Source organism: Syngnathus floridae, chromosome 17, assembly GCF_059516105.1.
Source record: "Syngnathus floridae isolate MCC-2025c chromosome 17, RoL_Sflo_1.0, whole genome shotgun sequence".
In the NCBI taxonomy this organism is placed as follows: domain Eukaryota; kingdom Metazoa; phylum Chordata; class Actinopteri; order Syngnathiformes; family Syngnathidae; genus Syngnathus; species Syngnathus floridae.
In genome coordinates this window covers 5439053-5457500 of record NC_142429.1, presented here as the reverse complement: position 1 = coordinate 5457500, position 18448 = coordinate 5439053, and the positions used below count along the sequence as shown (strand labels likewise).

The 18448-nt window shown below is 49.9% G+C and overlaps 4 protein-coding genes across 5 annotated transcripts in view; 2 read left to right on the top strand and 2 right to left on the bottom strand.

Moving 5' to 3' along the window:
- LOC148383876 (serine/threonine-protein kinase WNK4-like) overlaps positions 1 to 3498 on the bottom strand; it is a 6913-nt gene extending 3415 nt beyond the window's left edge. The window contains exons 1-8 of one of the 2 annotated variants that reach the window (XM_088357733.1): positions 2315 to 3498; positions 1597 to 1769; positions 1309 to 1529; positions 1082 to 1239; positions 856 to 944; positions 553 to 772; positions 173 to 373; positions 1 to 86 (exon numbers count right to left, since the gene is read on the bottom strand). The exon at positions 1 to 86 is cut by the window's left edge and continues 20 nt beyond it. In XM_088357733.1, the coding sequence (XP_088213859.1) occupies positions 1 to 86; positions 173 to 373; positions 553 to 772; positions 856 to 944; positions 1082 to 1239; positions 1309 to 1529; positions 1597 to 1769; positions 2315 to 2632 (1466 nt within the window). In that variant the 5' untranslated portion in view covers positions 2633 to 3498. The remainder of the gene's footprint in view (positions 87 to 172; positions 374 to 552; positions 773 to 855; positions 945 to 1081; positions 1240 to 1308; positions 1530 to 1596; positions 1770 to 2314) is intronic. The other variant, XM_088357732.1, reaches the window with a different exon arrangement.
- A 55-nt stretch (positions 3499 to 3553) lies between these two features.
- On the top strand, positions 3554 to 7087 carry psmd3 (proteasome 26S subunit, non-ATPase 3). The gene is made up of 12 exons (XM_088357736.1): positions 3554 to 3902; positions 4333 to 4523; positions 4619 to 4759; positions 5070 to 5206; positions 5270 to 5460; positions 5629 to 5732; positions 5800 to 5914; positions 6133 to 6252; positions 6336 to 6439; positions 6499 to 6654; positions 6726 to 6776; positions 6903 to 7087. The coding sequence occupies exons 1-12, from the start codon at positions 3719 to 3721 to the stop codon at positions 6978 to 6980; spliced, it is 1572 nt and encodes a 523-aa protein (XP_088213862.1). The 5' UTR covers positions 3554 to 3718; the 3' UTR covers positions 6981 to 7087.
- Positions 7088 to 7147: 60 nt separating this feature from the next.
- Positions 7148 to 9526, bottom strand: ube2m (ubiquitin conjugating enzyme E2 M). The gene is made up of 6 exons (XM_088357764.1): positions 9010 to 9526; positions 8217 to 8311; positions 8103 to 8141; positions 7921 to 8024; positions 7788 to 7851; positions 7148 to 7704 (listed from the first exon to the last, which is right to left on the bottom strand). Exons 1-6 carry the CDS (start codon positions 9122 to 9124, stop codon positions 7564 to 7566), a joined length of 558 nt encoding a protein of 185 aa, XP_088213890.1. The 5' UTR covers positions 9125 to 9526; the 3' UTR covers positions 7148 to 7563.
- Positions 9527 to 9984: 458 nt separating this feature from the next.
- Positions 9985 to 17836, top strand: fbxl19 (F-box and leucine rich repeat protein 19). Its single transcript, XM_088357735.1, has 11 exons — positions 9985 to 10377; positions 11480 to 11668; positions 12123 to 12266; positions 12349 to 12435; positions 12505 to 12666; positions 12826 to 12858; positions 12932 to 14001; positions 14194 to 14357; positions 14444 to 14605; positions 14727 to 14963; positions 15224 to 17836. Exons 2-11 carry the CDS (start codon positions 11495 to 11497, stop codon positions 15463 to 15465), a joined length of 2475 nt encoding a protein of 824 aa, XP_088213861.1. The 5' UTR covers positions 9985 to 10377; positions 11480 to 11494; the 3' UTR covers positions 15466 to 17836.
- Positions 17837 to 18448: the final 612 nt, after the last annotated feature.

Here is an 18448-nt window from a genome sequence, read left to right as displayed (position 1 = left end):
CTCGCAGAATGCACCTGGCTGCTGGCAGATGATGTCCCGGCATTAGGTGGGGCTTGTTGCCTGGTTGTGGCAGGAACTTCAGAGTTCTGATGGAGGATTACCGTTAACACACATTTGCATTAACACACACAAACATTCATACACGCAAAGACATGCACACATGCACACGCACTTCTCTTTGCTGATTGGCCGCCTGGAGGGGCATGGGTAGGGGGCGTTCACTCTCCTGGGCGGCGGCGGCTTCCTGTTGCCTGGCGGCTTCTACGGCCAATTGGCGGCGTTTAGCGCGCTGCCGGTTGATGGCTGTCACGCCGTCTCGGATGGCCATCGCCACCAGCTTATAGTCGCCCTCGGACACGAAGCCCAACACCACCTGCAGGAAGGGCGAGGCGGTGAGTGAGTGAGTGAGTGAGTGAGTGAGTGAGTGAGTGAGTGAGTGAGTGAGTGAGTGAGTGAGTGAGTGAGTGAGTGAGTGAGTGAGTGAGTGAGTGAGTGAGTGAGTGAGTGAGTGAGTGAGTGAGTGAGTGAGTGAGTGAGTGAGTGAGTGCCTACCATCTCCTGTGCCACCACCTCAGGGACGTCGTTGTTGATCTCAAAGAGGAACTCGATGGCATTGTTGTCCTTGTACTTGCCGTGAAGCTTCTTGGTCCCGTCCATCCTCAGCCACAGCATGAGCGCCGACTTGGTGCCGTCATCCTCCTCGGCCAAATCCACGTGAATGCCCAGTTCACCCTGGAAAAAGCGTTGGTCCAGAAGGTCCTGAACCGTGAACCTGTAGGAGGGGTTCGGGGTCAAGGGGGCGTGGCCAGGAAGGTCAACACAGCTACTCCCACACGGGTCCTCAGCGGGTAGTACCTCTCGCTGCTGTTGGTGTGGATGCATCCCTCGATGATGTGCTTCAGCTCGGGAATTGTGACCTTGGAGAAACTGTCAGGTTTGATTCCCTGTGATAGCAGCGGACCCAGAGAGACAAAAGCGAGCTGAGAGCGCCACACTATTTTAGAGGAGAATGCAATGGAGGCACAAGCGAGGTGGAAAATTGGTGGAGAACCGAGCAGATGCTGGAGCAGGGGCCACTTACGTTGGTAACCTTGCGGTAAATCTGAGCTGCGTTTTGGCACTCGGAGTACGGGTACTCAGACGTGGCCATCTCCAGGATGCACATCCCGAAGGCATATACGTCCACCGCCTCGTCGTACTTCTCTTCATACATCTCAGGAGCCATGAACTCCGGGGTTCCTAAATGCACGGTCAGACCACATTGTGAGGTTGCAGTGATGTCAGAGCGACGTCCGGGCGCTGCCTTACCGATGACGCTCTTGGCGAAAGAGGCCTTCTTGAGGGTGGCGAGGCCGAGGTCCCCGATCTTGACGGAGGCTGAGGGCCCCGTGATGAAGACGTTGTCACACTTGAGGTCGCGATGGAGGATGGGTGGATTGCGTGAGTGCAGGAAGTGAAGACCTTTCAGGATCTGGAAGCTCCAACGTTGAAGTAATTTCAGCTTCATCGGACGGAATCGGCGGATGTACCTGGGGGGTGGGGGGGGGGGGGTTCAGCCGGGGGGGCCGTGAGTGGAAAAGCGGCCGGCGGACTCACGTCTTGAGGGTCCCCGAGGTCATGAGCTCAGTCACCAGCACGGTGCACTTGCGACCATTCAGCACCGACTTCCACGAGTCGAAGAAACGAACGATGTTGGGGTGCTGGAGTGTCTTCAGCATCTCCACCTCCTCCTCGAAACGCTGACGCTCACTACGTGTCAGCCGCTGAGTCTGATGAGGTTGGTCAGTCGTTCACCGTTAATAAACTAATGACTCGTCATCTGAGGTCATTAGGTTAAAGACAATCACCTTTGAAGTATTTGTCAGTCTTGCTAAGATGCTAACAAGATATGAACTGCTGAATAAAAATAACAGAAACAAACAAAACAAACACAACACAAACAATTTGGCCAACATTATGGTACCATTAATTGTGTGTGTGTGTATGTGTGTGCATGTGTATACGTGTGTGCATGTACGTGTGTGCCATTATCAACATAAGACAGCTGTTGTGAGTCTGATCAGATGCATAAAAGTGCTGCGTCATCACAAGTAATTTATCTCATGCACACACACACGTAGTACATGCTAACATTCACATGCACACGCACACACTGGCCTGATGAGGCGTCTGAGATGACATCACTAGCAACAGGCACTTGCAGCATAGAAGGTCAAGGTGGACAAAGGTCAAATGTGTGCTCCTGTACAGTTTGTACTGTATGCATGAGTGTGCCCATGCATGTGTGGGTCTGTGTGTGCGTACGCGTGCTTACCTGCAGCTCGCACCAGGCCACCTCGACGGTGGTCTCGGTGTCAAGGCCCTTGTAGACATTCTTGAAGGAACCTCGTCCAATATCCACATCAAATTTGAGGAAGCGTCCGTCGGGTGAGGACGCCACGGCCTTGGTGGCCGCCTCGTCCCCGTCTGACGTCAACACTGGCCCCACTGCCGTCACCTCACCCGAATCTGAGGTGCTGTCCTGACTGGACAATGTCTCCGATTGGGTGTCAGTGGACCGGCTCTCGGCGAGGGTCTCGGTAAGAGAGGACTCCGCCTCTTGGTCCTCAGATGTTTTGCTGTCGTCCTCCATGATGTCCTGAACTTTCAAAAGTTCATTTTGTGAGATGCCTGCAATCCTTTTCGAGGATGAAGCTCAACACATGCTGACGAAAGAAGACGCAAATGAAGATGAGGGGATGTGGAGGAAGTGACGAGAAAGAGATGAAGATCAAAAAGACGTGAGTGAGGCCCTGAGCGTGAGAGCCTCTCTATCAGCTGTGAGCAGATGACACAAGCTCCTCCCACATGACACCTGAAATACAACAGCACATTTTTTATTTGGGGCATGTTTACTTCTATTTGTTCCACTTTTCTTTACTTTATATATTTTTTTGTCTTTATATTTTGACAAGATCATCTCAAGAAAGACTTTGACATTCGGAATGTGAACTAAAAGAAATAAAAACAGAAACAAAGTAAGCTAAAGAAATAATTCAAAAGATTTTAAAAGGTGTTATTTATTAGATTATATTTGTTACAGCAAGTATCCCAAACCTCCGCTGGCTTCTCATCACGCCGAGAAGCTATTTTCGAGAGAAAAATATTGTACACATAGTACGAAAACAATCAAGTACAGGAATCCCTCATTTATCGCAGATAATTGGTTCCAAAAACGACCCGCGATAAGTGAAATCCGCGAAGTACGTTCACCAACAAGAAGTACTGGGCAGGCTAACGAGTTAGCGGAAAGATGCTAATTCGGGATCGTGCTAACACGCAAAAACCGACTTCTAAAGGAACGTAAACGAACATTTGGAGCAATACTACACTGTCCTAAAGGTTAGATACATGTTTCCTCAATTTAGAAGTTTTATTTTAACTTTTAGATGTTTTTTTAATATGAAAAAAAAAATCCACGATGTAGTGAAGCCACGATAAACGAAACGCGCAATAGCGAGGGATCACAGTATTGTGACGTCGACGCACTCTGCGATCGATTGACGCTGCCTGTTCTGCCCCCTCCCACAATCCTTTGCGCCGCTCCAGCAGACTTGCCAGTCATTGCGGCGTCCAACCAGCGAGCCAAGACAAAAGCACAAACTTGTCCTTGTCTCTTTTGGTTTATTTGTTTTAGTTTGTTTCGTTTTGCTTGTGACATTTTCGAGTAGCAAAGGCGATGAAGGAGACGGCGGGGGCCAAGCGGCGCGACCGAGCGGGAGGCCGAGAGCGAGACTCAAAGACCGACAAGCCCAAGGAGGCCGCCGCTACTTCTTCCGAGCCGCAGGACGTCGAGATGCCCGAGGTGGAGGTAGCAGGCTCGGCCAAGCCGCCTAAGGAGCTGGACAGCCTAACGCTGGAAGGTAGGCCACCTGCACCTCCGAAGCCGGGATGCCGTCACCGACTATTCGTGAGTCGGCTGCAAGCCTCGCTAGCGTTGGTGGTATAGCGCGTGACGTCACTCTGCTAAATGTTTTTGACGCCTGCCTGAGGGACAGCGACACATTTGCCAACAAACGTCAAGCGAGAGTTTGTCACATGATGTTTACGAAATTTGATCCAAAGTGTTAATTATGTTGCACATTCAACCGCTGTTTTATAAACTTAAATGAGCAAAATCGGAGGAGGCAAGAACCACTGTTCAGTCATTTATCAAACACACTAAAACCAGTCCATCGAGAAATCAGGAGAAGAGATGTGCGCTGGTTGTGGGCATCATGTGTTGATTGGTGTTTTTACACTTTGCTTGGAAAGGGCTCACTTTTGCTCTGTTTGTCATCCTAAACGCCTCAGACATCAAGGAGCACGTAAAACAGATCGAGAAAGCCGTGTCGGGCAAGGAGCCTCGCTTTGTGTTGAGAGCGTTGCGAGCCTTGCCATCCACCAGCCGCCGCCTCAACACTCTGGTGCTTCACAAAACGGTTTGCGGCTTCTTCACCAACAACGCCGCCACCAGAGACTTCTTGCTTGGTTTCCTGGATGAGGTGTGTCACATGACCTCGCATCACATTAACCCATGCCTCAGTTTGCGGAGGTCTGCAAAAGTTCTCCCCAATTTATGTTTCCCGTACTTTTCCAGCCCATGGATCTGGTGGATGGGGACGTGCCGTTCCGGCCCAGGACGGGTAAGGCCGCCAGCAGTCCTCTGCTTCCCGAGGTAGAGGCCTACCTGCAGCTGCTTCTTGTAGTCCACTTGACCAACAACAAGAGGTTCATCGAGGTAATCTTTCACTCATTTATGCAGATGAGCGTCAAACATATATGACATGGACAGGAATGATGACAATCATTCAGTTCCTCCTGACTCACAAAACGTTGCAGAGATATTTTTAGTGTTGGGTAACTGCTTGAAGTGGTCAATCCAGGCTGACTCTGCGTTTTATCATATTATGGTTATATATTTGGTTAGGCGTCGTCACATTGCTAGAAGCTGTCAACTCTTGCCCTCCGTCATCATGCCACTAATCCTAAGTATGGTGTGGTGTCACATGATTTTAAAGACCAAAACTCCTCCTGTGACTTTTTGTCAGGCTCAGAAGGTTTCTGACGACCTGCTGCAGAAGATGGCCTCCAAAAACCGCCGGGCTCTGGACCTGGTGGCCGCCAAGTGTTACTACTACCACGCCCGCGTCTATGAGTTTCTTGACCAGCTGGATGACATCCGCAGGTACTCCCTTGCCCCATCGCCTCAGTCCGCCAGTGTCGTGATTTTGCCTCTGTTCTCCTTCAGCTTCCTGCACACGCGCCTACGGACGGCGACGCTGCGTCATGACGCAGATGGCCAAGCGGTTCTGCTCAATCTCCTGCTGAGGAATTACCTCAACTTCAACCTCTACGATCAGGCCGAGAAGCTCGTGTCCAAGTCCGTATTTCCAGAACTTGCCAACAACAATGAGTGGGCCCGATACCTCTACTACACTGGTATTACGCACGCCCGAACTTGTCTACTCCCAAACACACACACACTGATGATTTTGCAGCCCTTTCAGCAACATTCTTTTATCTAACGGTGGAGCAACACATGTAGACTCCGCAGTTGTTAGCGGTGGGCGGGGTCACTGAGCGCCATCGTGTGTTTTTGTGTTGCAGGTCGCATTAAAGCCATCCAGCTGGAATATTCGGAGGCTCGCCGGACGTTAACCAACGCGCTCAGGAAAGCTCCGCAACACACCGCCGTCGGATTCAAGCAGACGGTGAGCACGCATCCGCACGGCAAGCGGGTCGAGCAGAAAGTTGACGCAACTGTGTGTTTGGGTTCAGGTGCACAAGCTGCTGATTGTGGTGGAGTTGCTGTTGGGAGAAATTCCAGACAGGCTTCAATTCAGGCAGCCGTCGCTCAAGAGGTCACTCATGCCCTACTTCTTGCTCACTCAGGGTCAGTGATGACATTGCCTTCCTAGTGTCAGCTCTGCAAGATGATTCTTTGTGCTTTACTCCCATCTGTAGGACTGCAAGGGAACTAGTTTATTTGGGTTATTATTATGCAGCGTTACATGGTAATAACTACCAGTAACAAAATGTTTGTCCCCAACGAGCACGTGTATGAGCGTTTTGCACTACTAACCACTTTCAACACATTGTATGTGTGTTCAGCGGTGAGAACGGGCAACCTGTCTAAGTTCAACCAAGTCTTGGAGCAGTTTGGAGAGAAGTTCCAGGCTGACGGCACGTACACGCTCATCATCCGCCTCAGACACAACGTCATCAAGACAGGTGAGCCCGGCCGGCCCAGCAACACCCCACCCTGCACACGCACGCATCGCCGAAACTAACCACGTCGGCGCTTGTGTGTTCAGGCGTGCGTATGATCAGCCTGTCGTACTCTCGCATCTCATTGGCCGACATCGCCCTCAAGCTGCAATTGGACAGTCCCGAGGATGCAGAGTTTATTGTGGCCAAGGTAGCGTAACACACACGCACACACGCACGCACACAGGTGACGGCCGCGTGTCCATGCAGGCTATCCGGGACGGCGTGATCGAGGCCAGCATCAACCACGAGAAAGGCTTCGTCCAATCCAAAGAGACCATAGACATCTACGGCACCCGTGAACCGCAGCTGGCCTTCCACCAGAGGATCTCCTTCTGCCTTGACATACACAACATGTCGGTCAAGGTGAGCACGCCCGTGCACACACTGCATTTGCAACCGTGTCGTGGTATTAACTGTGCCGCTGTTGTGTTCAGGCCATGAGGTTTCCGCCAAAAGCTTACAACAAAGATTTGGAGTCAGCCGAGGTAATCACACACACACTCCAGACGAACACATTTCAGTACATGTGACATTCTCTGCTTTATCACTGACTTTGAAATAAGACGCCAAGTGTGTGCATGTTCAGAGGATGACATCACATGCGTTTTCAGGAGCGTCGCGAGCGTGAGCAGCAAGATCTCGAGTTCGCCAAAGAAATGGCGGAAGATGACGACGACAGCTTCCCCTGAGCACGCCGACTTCCTACACACACACAGGAAGTTGTCTGATGTTTATGACCCACAATGCCCCTTTCTTCTGCTTCTCTTCTCTCAAATAAAGATGGCCATCTTGTAGAGGTGGTTGTTTTTGCCTCACTCTTTTCATATCCAGTGCAGTGGCAAAGATGCAAAACGGGATCGTTCAAGTTGGTATTTTATTCACGTCAATCATTGCAGTCTTCATGTACATATCAACTCATAAGCCCCATCTTTTTCAGCATGTTTTCCGCCCGCCACCATGGTAGCCCCGCCCCCACGGCAAACTCAAAACTCATCCTTCCGCCCCTCGCCCGACAACCACCCCTTGCGGGGGCGCATTGTTTGGAGTTTGCGGCGGCGTGGCCTCATGTCAAATGAAAAGTCAAAGCGTGTGTGACGCCGTCAACATTCACGTCCCGCCACACTTCCATCCCCCCCTCCCCTCCCAAGATCCCCGAGTCCTGCTGGGCGTGAACGATGAACGCTGAGTCATGGAAATGAAAAATGTGACAAGGGGGCGGGGCAGGGGACCTCCCAAAATGTCCTCGGTTGGTTCCTACGGGCGGGGGCGGAGCTATTTCAGACACCTCTCAAAGTAGATGGAGCCTATGTAGCCGCCGCGCAGCGTGCGATGGACGTTTTGCTCGAACAAGCGGCGGTTTGTCTGCAGGACCTCGGCCGCCTCCTTGTTCAGGGGGTCCTCTGGGTTGGGCTCCTGAAACGCAAGCAAAGCGCCTTGAGACACTCTGTCATGATGAAGTAAACCATCGTGACGTTCACAAGCAGGAAGTTACTCACTAGAAAAAGATACTGCAGGCCGTAGATGATGGAGTTTATTGTCAACACGGGCTTCCAATCCTCCCTGCAGGACACACACATTAAAACACACACACAAACGTTATGCGACTCAGCAAACAGGAAGTGAAGTCACCTTAAGATGTTGAGGCAGACATTTCCTTCCAGGTCGATGTTGGGGTGGTACACCATCGTTTCGCATTTCACCTTGGGGGGGTCATGAGGATAACCCTGTCCTACCTGCAATACACACACACACACAACTCTTGCATGCAAAGAACAGCGTTTCCACAGATTAAAAGAAAAGTTGAGTCTGACCTTAAAGCTGAAGACAAACTTTCCTCCTTTATAAAAACCCTAACAGGACAAAGAAGAAAAAAACCAGGTCACCATTCATCGCATGCGCGCACACATGCACACACACGCACACACCTCGTCAGGTGAGATTATGAGTCTGAAGTTGAGGAGGTCGTCGTCGTCAGGGAAGTTGATCTCACATGTCTTTGGCAGATTCAACTCATTGATGTCTGAAACATGCAATTTCAAAATAAAACACTACTGAAACAGACCCCTTTAAAAAAAAACACTTGGTGTTCAAACAATCGACATTTTCAATAGAAAATAAATCCTGTCTTTGGTAGATTCAATTGATTGGAATGAACTCATGGATATCTAAATGACACCTTTTTGGAATCGAACACTAGCCAACGGCATATGTGCATAACCACGATAACTGTGTAGCACATTGTGTAATCACAGGAAGTGATGTCACTGGAACTTGAGCAAGGAATAGTGCCCAAAAAAACTTGCAGGTGTGGCTTGCTAACGTCACCCTTGCAGGTGTCATGACGTCAAGATGCTAATACAGCAAGCAGCACACATGTGTGCTAACAGTTAAGCACAAAGATCGCACTACTAAGAGCTAGCAGTGTTAGCTGCTAGGCAGCTAGCCAGCCATAAAATATGTTGTGTTGTTCTGTGTGTGGTGTCGTCAGTATATTGAAGACACAAGTCTAAGTTGGACTAGCGCGAGTCAGCTCGGTAGCACTTAGCCTCTGTGGCTAACTGCTAGCTGAGTGTATTCTTGGCTTGGGAACAGTGGGGAGCTCGCAGTTGTGTTTAAACAATTTCAAACATATGCACGTACACACACGCACGTATACACACGCATTGAGTGTACATCGAAGAGTGTAAAGGTGTGTGTTTGTGGTCGGAGGGATCGCACCTTTCTGTATTCGAAGCTGGGCCGCGCTGGCTTTTTTACCGCCGGCTCCGGTTCGGTTTCCTCCAGCAGATTCCTCGTCTTTCTTCTGCTGCTTCAGGGAAAAGAGCTTAATCATCTTCACTCGCAGGATGAGACGCGCACAACGACGCCTCCGATCCGTGTTCGCCAAGTCCGCGTCGCTGGCTCGCTCGCTGGGGACTGTGTTCCGTCCCAACAGCACCCGAATGTTGATGGACGAGCCGACACTACCGGCGCACGTCAACCAATTACACGCCGCTAGCACTAGAGCCTAGCTTGCTAGCCCAGTGGCTACATGCTAATGGCTAGCGATTGGTTCGGGCTTGTCTCACTACAAACGCTTCTACTTGTGACTCTAGTACAACTTTCACTTGAATTTACGCCACCGCTTATATCAACATATACATTTGCCTGGATCCAAGTGTGACTATTGTGTGTCCACTGTGACTCTAGTGAATCTAATCTTTTTATAGCGGCGACAACTTCAAGTCCCATAATGCATTTTAGTATGTGACGTCACCCGTATTTACGACATTTATTTACTTAATTTTCAGTTTGACTGGTCTCCCCGGAGCCCGCGCCTGCAGTCACCTGTGTGACGTCATCCCAGGCGTGTCATGGCTCGCCACCTTGACACTATAACAAGCACGTCACACTCAACAGACAAACGGGAAAAGAAGAGTCCATGGTTAAAAATACCAACACATTCAAAAATACATGGTCTTATTATGAAACCTATTTTTAAAGCCTATGAAAAATGTTAAAACAAGAAAGCTATCAAAACCTTGAAATTGTGCTCCCATTACAATATGTTTTTTTTTTATTTTGGTATTTTTTATTTTAGTTTTTTGTGTGAGATTATTAGTTTTTGCTTATTTACATTGTGCTGTAAGAAAATGAAAAATAAACAAGAAATCAATGGGAGGGACGGTCTACTTAATGCGGAGGGATATGTCAACATGCGGTGAACAAGCCTGGGAAATAGAGCGAGCACGCACGCTGCGACGTGCGCAGCCCAGTGAGCTCAAGAGAGAGATGAATGGGCTCGTCTCGCAGCAGCACCAACAGCAGCACTGCGCCCCTCTTCTCCTCATCAAGATCGAATTGTTGTGCTATAGATAACGCATTGGCTCCTCGGGGCTCGCTGATTAGAAGCTAGAAGGAGACTAAAGTCGGTGAACGGCGGCATGGGGCGCGCGTGAGGTGGTGGTGGTGGAGGCGGGCGGATCATCGGCACTAAACAAGGAAGCTGACGGACGGACTGACGACGAGCTAACGCGGCTAGCTGGCTGGACGGCTAAATATTGTTGCTAATGTACGAGGCACGAGCATGCGAGCTGATAGCCAGAGGTGAGTGACAACAACTGTCGTTCGTGCGTGTGCGCCAGCCAGTCCTTTGACTCAAGAGAGCAGCCAGAGCGATGCTAAGGGCTTAGCATGTTAGCCCATGTTCCTCATTCACGGAGGGGGCGTGCGTCCGTCCGTATGTATGAATGTGTATGTTTGTATGTATGTATGTGCGTGCGTGGGTTCGACCATATGTATGTATGTATGTGTGTTAGCAGTAGGCAGCCTTTAGGTACTGCTTGGCTTCCTAATGCTTGCTAACTCCTACCAAGGATGCTTTGTGATGTCCATTGATCACGTGACCCAGTGATGAGTAGTAGCTCTTAGCATTTTTACATGAAAGCCTTGAACTAGCATATTGTGGAATGTTGACTTTTTTGTTTTGTTTTGGGAGTGTATTTTGCTTAATTCTCAGCAATTCTCGGCGCAGAGCTTCCTGCATTTTGGAGCATTTTTATTGATCTTTCAAATGCTGCATCAGGTTGTAATTGCCACTTCAACTTTAGGACAACGCAGGAAGAATTTTGAAAATCAGTTCTGGAGAACTGTAGTTTTCATGTGTTGGGGGAAAAAGTTTGCTTTTTCAGGAATATTTAAATTTGCGGCTCGATGGCGCATGGGTTAGCACATTCATCTCACAGTTCAGAGGGTGTGTGGAGTTTGCATGTTCTCCCTGTGCCTGCGTGGGTTTTCTCTGGTTTCCTCCCACATTCCATAAACATGCATGGTAGGCTGATTGAGCACTCCAAATTGCCCGTGAGTGTGGATGTTTTTTTGTCTCTGTGTGCCCGGCAACCGGTTCAGGATGTCGCCTGATGACTGCTGGGATAGGCTTCAGTATGCCCGTGACCCTCGTGGGCACAAGCGGCACAGAAAATGGATGAAAGGATGGAGGAACATTTTTGTGTGACATTGCCGACAGAAAAAAAAAAGTATTGGTTAAAGTGGAAATAACTGACAGATGAATTTATTAAAACTAATCATTATTTGCCAGTACATCGAATGGTGTCACCTGCCCTAAAAAGTTGTCCTGTACGTCAATCATCAGCGGCCAATTGAGCACTCTAACATATTGTTTGTTTGTTTGTTTTGCTTGTTGTTGCAGCTGACTCGTTGTGGGATGTCGGGCAGTAAGGCGCTGGGCGGGGGGGCGAGGCGCAGGAGGACGCGGTGCCGCCGCTGCCAGGCGTGCACCCGCAGTGAGTGCGGCGAGTGTCACTTCTGCAAGGACATGAAGAAGTTCGGCGGGCCCGGACGCATGAAGCAGTCCTGTCTGCTCCGGCAGTGCACGGCGGTGAGGCCAACGTTCAACTTGACACCAAACTTACTGTGATTGTTGCCGTAGCATTGAGGGCAACCCTAACAACTGATTGGAAAACAATTGATTGAACTGATTGGCCCCTGATTTTACACCAAGACAATCTGGCGTTCACATGGGGATGTCATCGCATGCACGCACACACGTATGTGCTCTGAGCATTCAAGTGTCATGCAAGGCAAGCTGCAGGCCAGCAGGCAACGATGCGGTGTTTCCATGGCAACTGGCACTGCCAGTGAACCAGACCTTACACGCATACGCGCTGATGATGGATCTGATGTTGTTGATTGGCAGATGAAATGTTTGATTTTGGAGGCAATGATGAGAGGCCATGGCCTGTCATATTGCAAGCGCCGTTGTATTGACGTGCTCCGGGCAGAGTCACTGATGCTAAGCATACCTGACGATGACCTCTGATCCCTGCATGCAGCCGGTGCTGCCGCACACGGCGGTGTGCCTGGCGTGTGGCGAGGCGGGGAAGGAAGACACGGTAGAGGGTGACGAGGACAAGTTCAGCCTGAGCCTGATGGAATGTACCATCTGCAATGAAATCATACACCCGCGCTGCCTCAAGGTGCGTCGGACCCTCACTTCCTGTTGCCCGTCGACACCCAAGAGAAGCCTGTCTGACGTGTGTGTGCATTGCGTTCTGGCAGATGGGCAAAGCGGAGGGCATCATCAATGACGAGATTCCCAACTGCTGGGAGTGTCCCAAGTGCCACAAGGAGGGAAAAACCAGCAAGGTGAGTGACTGGCGCCGGCTTTGTCTGGCGACCAGAACCCCCTCACCCTGGTCTTGTGTGTGGCCACAGGAGCAAGCGGACATGTTGGCCAAGCGGCGTCTGGACAATGGCGAGCTGGGCCGCTGGAAACTGACGGACGAGCTGCCGCCCAAGAAGGAGGCACCCAGGCCGGACGGCAGCCACAAGAGGAGGAAGGAGACGCTGCCCTCGGAAGGCGGACCCAAGAAGAAGGTCAGGCGGCTCCTGCATCCAAGCCTTAAAAATCAAAGTTCATAATCTTGTTCTATAAAATGAATCATGCAGGAGCAGGCTGGTGAAGAAATCTCATCTCAAAATTGTTTGTGGGTCACTTGCTCTGCTCCCTCCTTATAAAAGTGTCTTTTCTTTCAGATGAAGGGTGCGCACGAGAAACGTCTCAAAAAGGTACACAAAACGTTTTCTTCCGTTGTGGTTGTGCTGCAGTAGTTCTGACTATGCGCTTACTTCCTGCTTTTAGAAGCCCAAACAGGAAGGAGCAGAGTCGACCGGCCCAGCCTCCGCACCGGGAGTGGCTCCTCTGGGCTCGGCCTCCTTGTCAGCTTCGGGTGATGGTGTCGGAGGGGGGTCGTCCAGTGCAGAACAGCGCTCGCATCACCGGGAAAAATTGGAACGCTTCAAGAGGATGTGCCTGCTGGAGCGCCGGCCCGACTCGTCGTCGTCATCGTCCTCCAGCTCCGAGTCGGACTCTGAGTCGGACTCAGACGACTCTCTACGCGGGGGCGGAGCCTCCTCGCCCTCCTCCCCCACGCTGCCGCCGCCTCCCGTCGCCCACGGCAACAGCAGCTTGGTCCGACCGGAGAAGACCCGCAGCGAACGGGACAGGCGCCTGGCGGAGTTGGGCTTCAGTGCCAGTGACGAGTCGGAGGAGGAAGACGAGGAGCGGGAGGAGGAGCGGGCGGGAGACAAGACGCGGCGGAGAGGAGACGTGCCCGGAGCCTTGACGCCGCGGGGCAGAAAAGCCATGATGGACGGAGACGAGGCCGATCCGCCGCCCTCGGACAGAGTCGGGAAAAATTCGTCTTCCCTCCCGTCACCCTCGCCGCTCTCATCCAATCAGATGGCTCCGTCCTCGCAGCGCAGCAACGGGCAGGAGGCGCGCAACGGACGCGTGCGTGGGGAGAAAGAAAATGCCAGCAGCCTGCTGACCAATCACAGACACAGCGGGGTGGGAGGGGGCGGGACCAAAGTTAACAAGAGTCGGCAGAGGAACTCTGTCCCCGCCTCCAATGGGGGGCGAGGCGGCGGGCCGCTGGTGTCGACCACGGCGGCATCGCCCTGCTCTGGGGCAGCGGGGCGTTCGCACGTGATGAAGCGCAGCCCCCCTGCTGTGCCGTCTCCGCCGCGTCCCATCCAGATGGAGCGCCACCTGGTGAGGCCGCCTCCCACCTGCCCCGAGCCTAGCTGCCTGCCGCTGGATTCGGGCCGCACCCACGTCATGACGCGTGATACCTGGCTGCGGGTCTTCTCCTTCCTCAGTCATCGTGAGCTGTGCCTGTGCATGCGTGTGTGTCGCACGTGGAGCCGCTGGTCAGTCCCGCCGTGAACGAGTCTTGATTTATTGAATTATTATATGTCACTGCCATCGATAGCCACGGATGCCTTCTTAAGGATGTGAAATCGGTTAATTTCCCGCGGCACCCTGCTTGGGAATCACTGTCGTCTCCACATAGCCGGACCTGTCATAAGTAACACTGACCTCTGGTTGCCATGGCGACGCAGGTGTTGCGACAAGCGACTGTGGAGTCGGATCGACCTGAGCCGACAGCGCTCTATCACGCCACCCATGCTCAGCGGGATCATTCGTCGACAGCCCGTCTCGCTCAACCTGGGACACACCAACATCTCCAAGAAGCAGCTTCTCTGGCTCATCAGCCGCCTGCCGGGTCTGTCCGCCAGTGCGTCCATCCTCGCTTGCATATGCACTCCTATTTGACAGACGTGTGTGTGTGTGTGTTTGCACGCGCTCCAGGCCTGGCGGAGTTAACAGTGGCGGGCGTGGCGTGGCCGGCGGTGTCGGCGTTGTGTCAGGGCGTGCGGTCTTGTTTGCGCATGTTGGACTTGAGTGGCGTGGACGACTTGAAGGACGCACACCTGAGGGAGCTGCTGGCCCCGCCCTCCGATAGCAGGACAGGTGATCCCTATCGTTTTTGAGTGCCTTGGCTAGTTTGTTGACCTAAATGAATGGTGAAGAAGAGGGACAAGGAATTTCTAAGTTTGGAGGTAATAGTCCCTCTGTCTGATTGGTTGTCCAGTACGCGGTGGTGGCAGTGGCTCGGAACCGCGAGTGGGGCGCTTCCACAACGTGACGGAGCTGCGGCTGTCCGGGCTGGACCTGACGGACGCGGCGTCCCGCCTGCTGGTACGCTTCGTGCCGCGTCTGGCCAAGCTGGACCTCAGCCACTGCGCCAACGTGTCGGACCACAGCGTGGCCACGTTGGCTGCGCCCGCCTCGCCGCTCAGACACACCCTCACGCACCTCAACCTGGCAGGTACGCCCCCGTCGCTCAACGCAGGCTCTGTTGCCGCCATTTGCACTTTTTGTGGCGCGCCAAAACAAATCAAATGGAGGAATCGTCGACTGATTGATGATTTGTTTAGAAAGCTTGTTGAGTTTGAAAATTTCAGCCTCAGTCATCTCCTTCAAGCATTTTCCCAACAATGTTTGGACCTTGCCAGGAAGGATTTTTGTTGCTGTTAACTGTATCACCAAATGATGGCAATGTTAAGCTGATGTTTGTGTGTGTGGCAGGTTGCGTGAAGGTGACTGAGCAGAGCGTCCCACTGTTGCGCCGTTGTCCGTCCCTGCAGACGGTGGACCTTCGCTCGTGCTCGCTGCTCCCCGCCGAAGCGGGACAACTCCTCTGCTTCCCCACGCAGCCGTCCTCGTCCTCGTCTTCTTCCTCGTCCGCGTCCTCTGTCGCCAACGCCGCCACGCTCGCTGCTTCCACTTCCTGTCCGCCCGAGGACAGGATGCTGCTAAAGAACAGCTAAATGCTAAGTGCCCTGTGGCATCATGGGACAATTGAGGACACTACAGGTGAGGAGGAGGATGAGGAGAAGCGTGTTGGCATACCTCTGAGCATGTACATACTTGTTCTCTGTACAAACGTGCGTGCGTGTGTTATTTCTGTGTTTTCATGTGAATGAGCGCGCACACCCCAAGAGGCCGCCACTTTCATGACCCCTGACCCAAAGCCGTAGAAATCAAATGAGATGCGTCGGTGCCATCTTTTCCCCCAGCCTGACATCACAACGTAACGCACCTTAGATTCTTAAATGGAGCATACACAAGTTGATGTTAATCTAATACAACCATCATGGCCAGTGAGTACACAATAAAAAAGGAAAAAAATGACTTAATTGGGAACTTCAATCAAGTCTTTTTTTTTTTGTCACCAAGGCAAGCCAAATGTGTCAGTAGAACAAAAAAGGAACCACAAATCGACTCCAAAAGGTCAAAAAACATCCGGGGCAAATGCAAAGCCATCAATCGAGACAACATGGTTTCCGCCAACCATGTGAAGTAGTTTTAGCCAGTGCAGATCAGTGCGCTGCGTCCACACTTTGGTTTTTACGGCTTTGGCCCCCGTTCACCTTCTTGTCGGCACAACTGCAGGAAGTCTTCCGTCTTGTCAACACATCTTTGTGCTGTAATAAGCTGTCATACGCTCCCGAAGCTAAACTCTGCTAAGTTACAATGCCGGCGGATGCTAGTCTTGCATTTAAAGGGGAACTAAACCAAAGATCTCAATATTGTTCTATTTTAAATGTCCATATCATCATTTATCTGATGCTTTTTACATAAAAAATACAAAATATTTATTCCATTGATAATATTCCATTAATATTCACTCCTAGTTATTCAGTAAGCGGCCTCCTTTTTAAAGGCTGAGCAATGCGCCTTGGTAGTTTCGACATCACTTTATGTCTGCATCTCAATTACGATTTTGTTAAACCTTATACGTTTATGAATTATTCCATTTATTACTCCACGATGGCAGGCACATCATGTATTCTTTCAAAAAATGGTTTAGGTTTAGTTCCTCTTTAAGGAGATGCCCTCCGTTGAAAATGACGGTGTGGAGCGTAATGATTCAAGTTAGCATAGCTAGCTTAGCACCAAAAATTGGCTGTGCTGGCTTTTGCATGTTAGCAACAGTAACTGAAGAAGACAAGCAAAACAAAATGTTTTGGCGGCGATTGTTAGAGGACACTTCCGACATGTTTTTTTTTTAAAAAGCCATTCCATGCTAACTATCTTGTACTACATCAACTTGAATAGCAGCGAGCTAACAGCGCTAGCAACAGTTCAACCATTGCCACGCTATGAATCTGTTAACAAAATTTTATCTGAGAAGATTTGCCAGCTCATTAGCATGTTAGTGGAGCAGGGTCTCAAGATAGGGTTGGGGTTGTACGCTACTGATGGTCGATCAAAAGTTAAAAGGATCAACGTACGGAAAAGAACAAACGTGAACCAAAAGTTGAACTAAGCTTCATTTTTTTGTATTGTTTACACAAATCTTTGACTGTTGGTCGGACAAAACTGTGACAAATTGTGGCTGTTGAGCAGCAGTCGGTCAAATCGGTCTTTATTTTACTTGCTAGCGGCACTGGCAGGATACTAGCTGGGGTTTGGTTCCTGTTAGCTATGTTGATCACTAAACTATATAGTCCACTTTATGAAAAATACGTATGTAATGATGAGGGACTAATCGATTAATCGTTACAGCCCTATAGAGTCAGCTATGTAATCCACTATTTAAAAAATCTTGATAAGAGTGAATTTTGGAGTTGTTCATTAGGAACTTTCCGGGTTCGCTGGCAAAAAAAAAAAAAACATGGTCATACACGAGCCGGATGCTAGCAGGATTGGCTTCCCGTTAGCCGTGTAGTGCCATCACGTTTGCTGGTCCACTTATGTGTTTATTGTGTGTGTTTTTAATTCTACCTTTCATGTCTGGTGCAGGTTAGCCTGCAAGCTGCCTGGCAACAAGTGAGGAGATGAAATCTGATTGGACCAAGGTCCTCCTAGCTCCTATATATTTAGCTGTACACACGCTGAATCAACATATTGTATTTCTGAATGTTTTCGAATGCACTGGATCATCAGTACCTTTCATCCTTTTGCCAAAATGTGTTTTCCTTGTGAAAAGGGGCATTTTTTTTATTTGATTTGTGTGTGTGTGTGTGTTCTTGTTGTTCTTATATTTTGTCCATAACTCTTCTGTTGTGTTGATGGGAAGATGAGGAGGGAAGTTGGAAAAAAAAAAAAAACAGCAAAAGAGCAACTCAAGGCAGCTATAACATATAAGTGACTACTGTAAAACTAATAAAGAAGCAATGAGTTGTTGTTTTTTAACCCGCTTGTAGTTTATTTTCTTGCTTTAGTAGTTCTTTAGGAGATGGAGCCTTGCTCAGCACCGCAATGCATTTTCATTGCTCATATTAAACACTTGCTATTTTTAGTAAGCACACATGCATACTAATAAATATTCTAAAATGACACAAAGCTAGCTTTGGGTTGAAACATCCTATATCCAAGTTTGGTCAATTTGCCATTTTATTTCCTCTCAAATCATATTGGTTAGTCTATGTGGGTCTGCTTTTTATTCATTTATGTATGTATTTATTTACTTTTTTCTTTTATACAAATAATTGACCGATATGAGGTGCAGATTCACAACTTAACCAAAGTCTTCTTTTGTTTGGTTTCCTGAAAAATTATTTCTGGAGATGAAGTTTCTGCTCATCGCCAGCTAAGTTCAAATACTCATCCGAACAAATAAACACATGCTAATTAAGTTAAATAAGTAAATATTAAGGTGCAACAAATTAACAAGCAATAAGACCATATGAACATACTAACTTTTAAAAAGCACATGCTAAAAATTGATGAATACTACTGCTAGTAAGAAGCTGTGACGTCAACTTGCTCATCAGCCGAAACGTGATGACGGAGACGCGTCTTCAA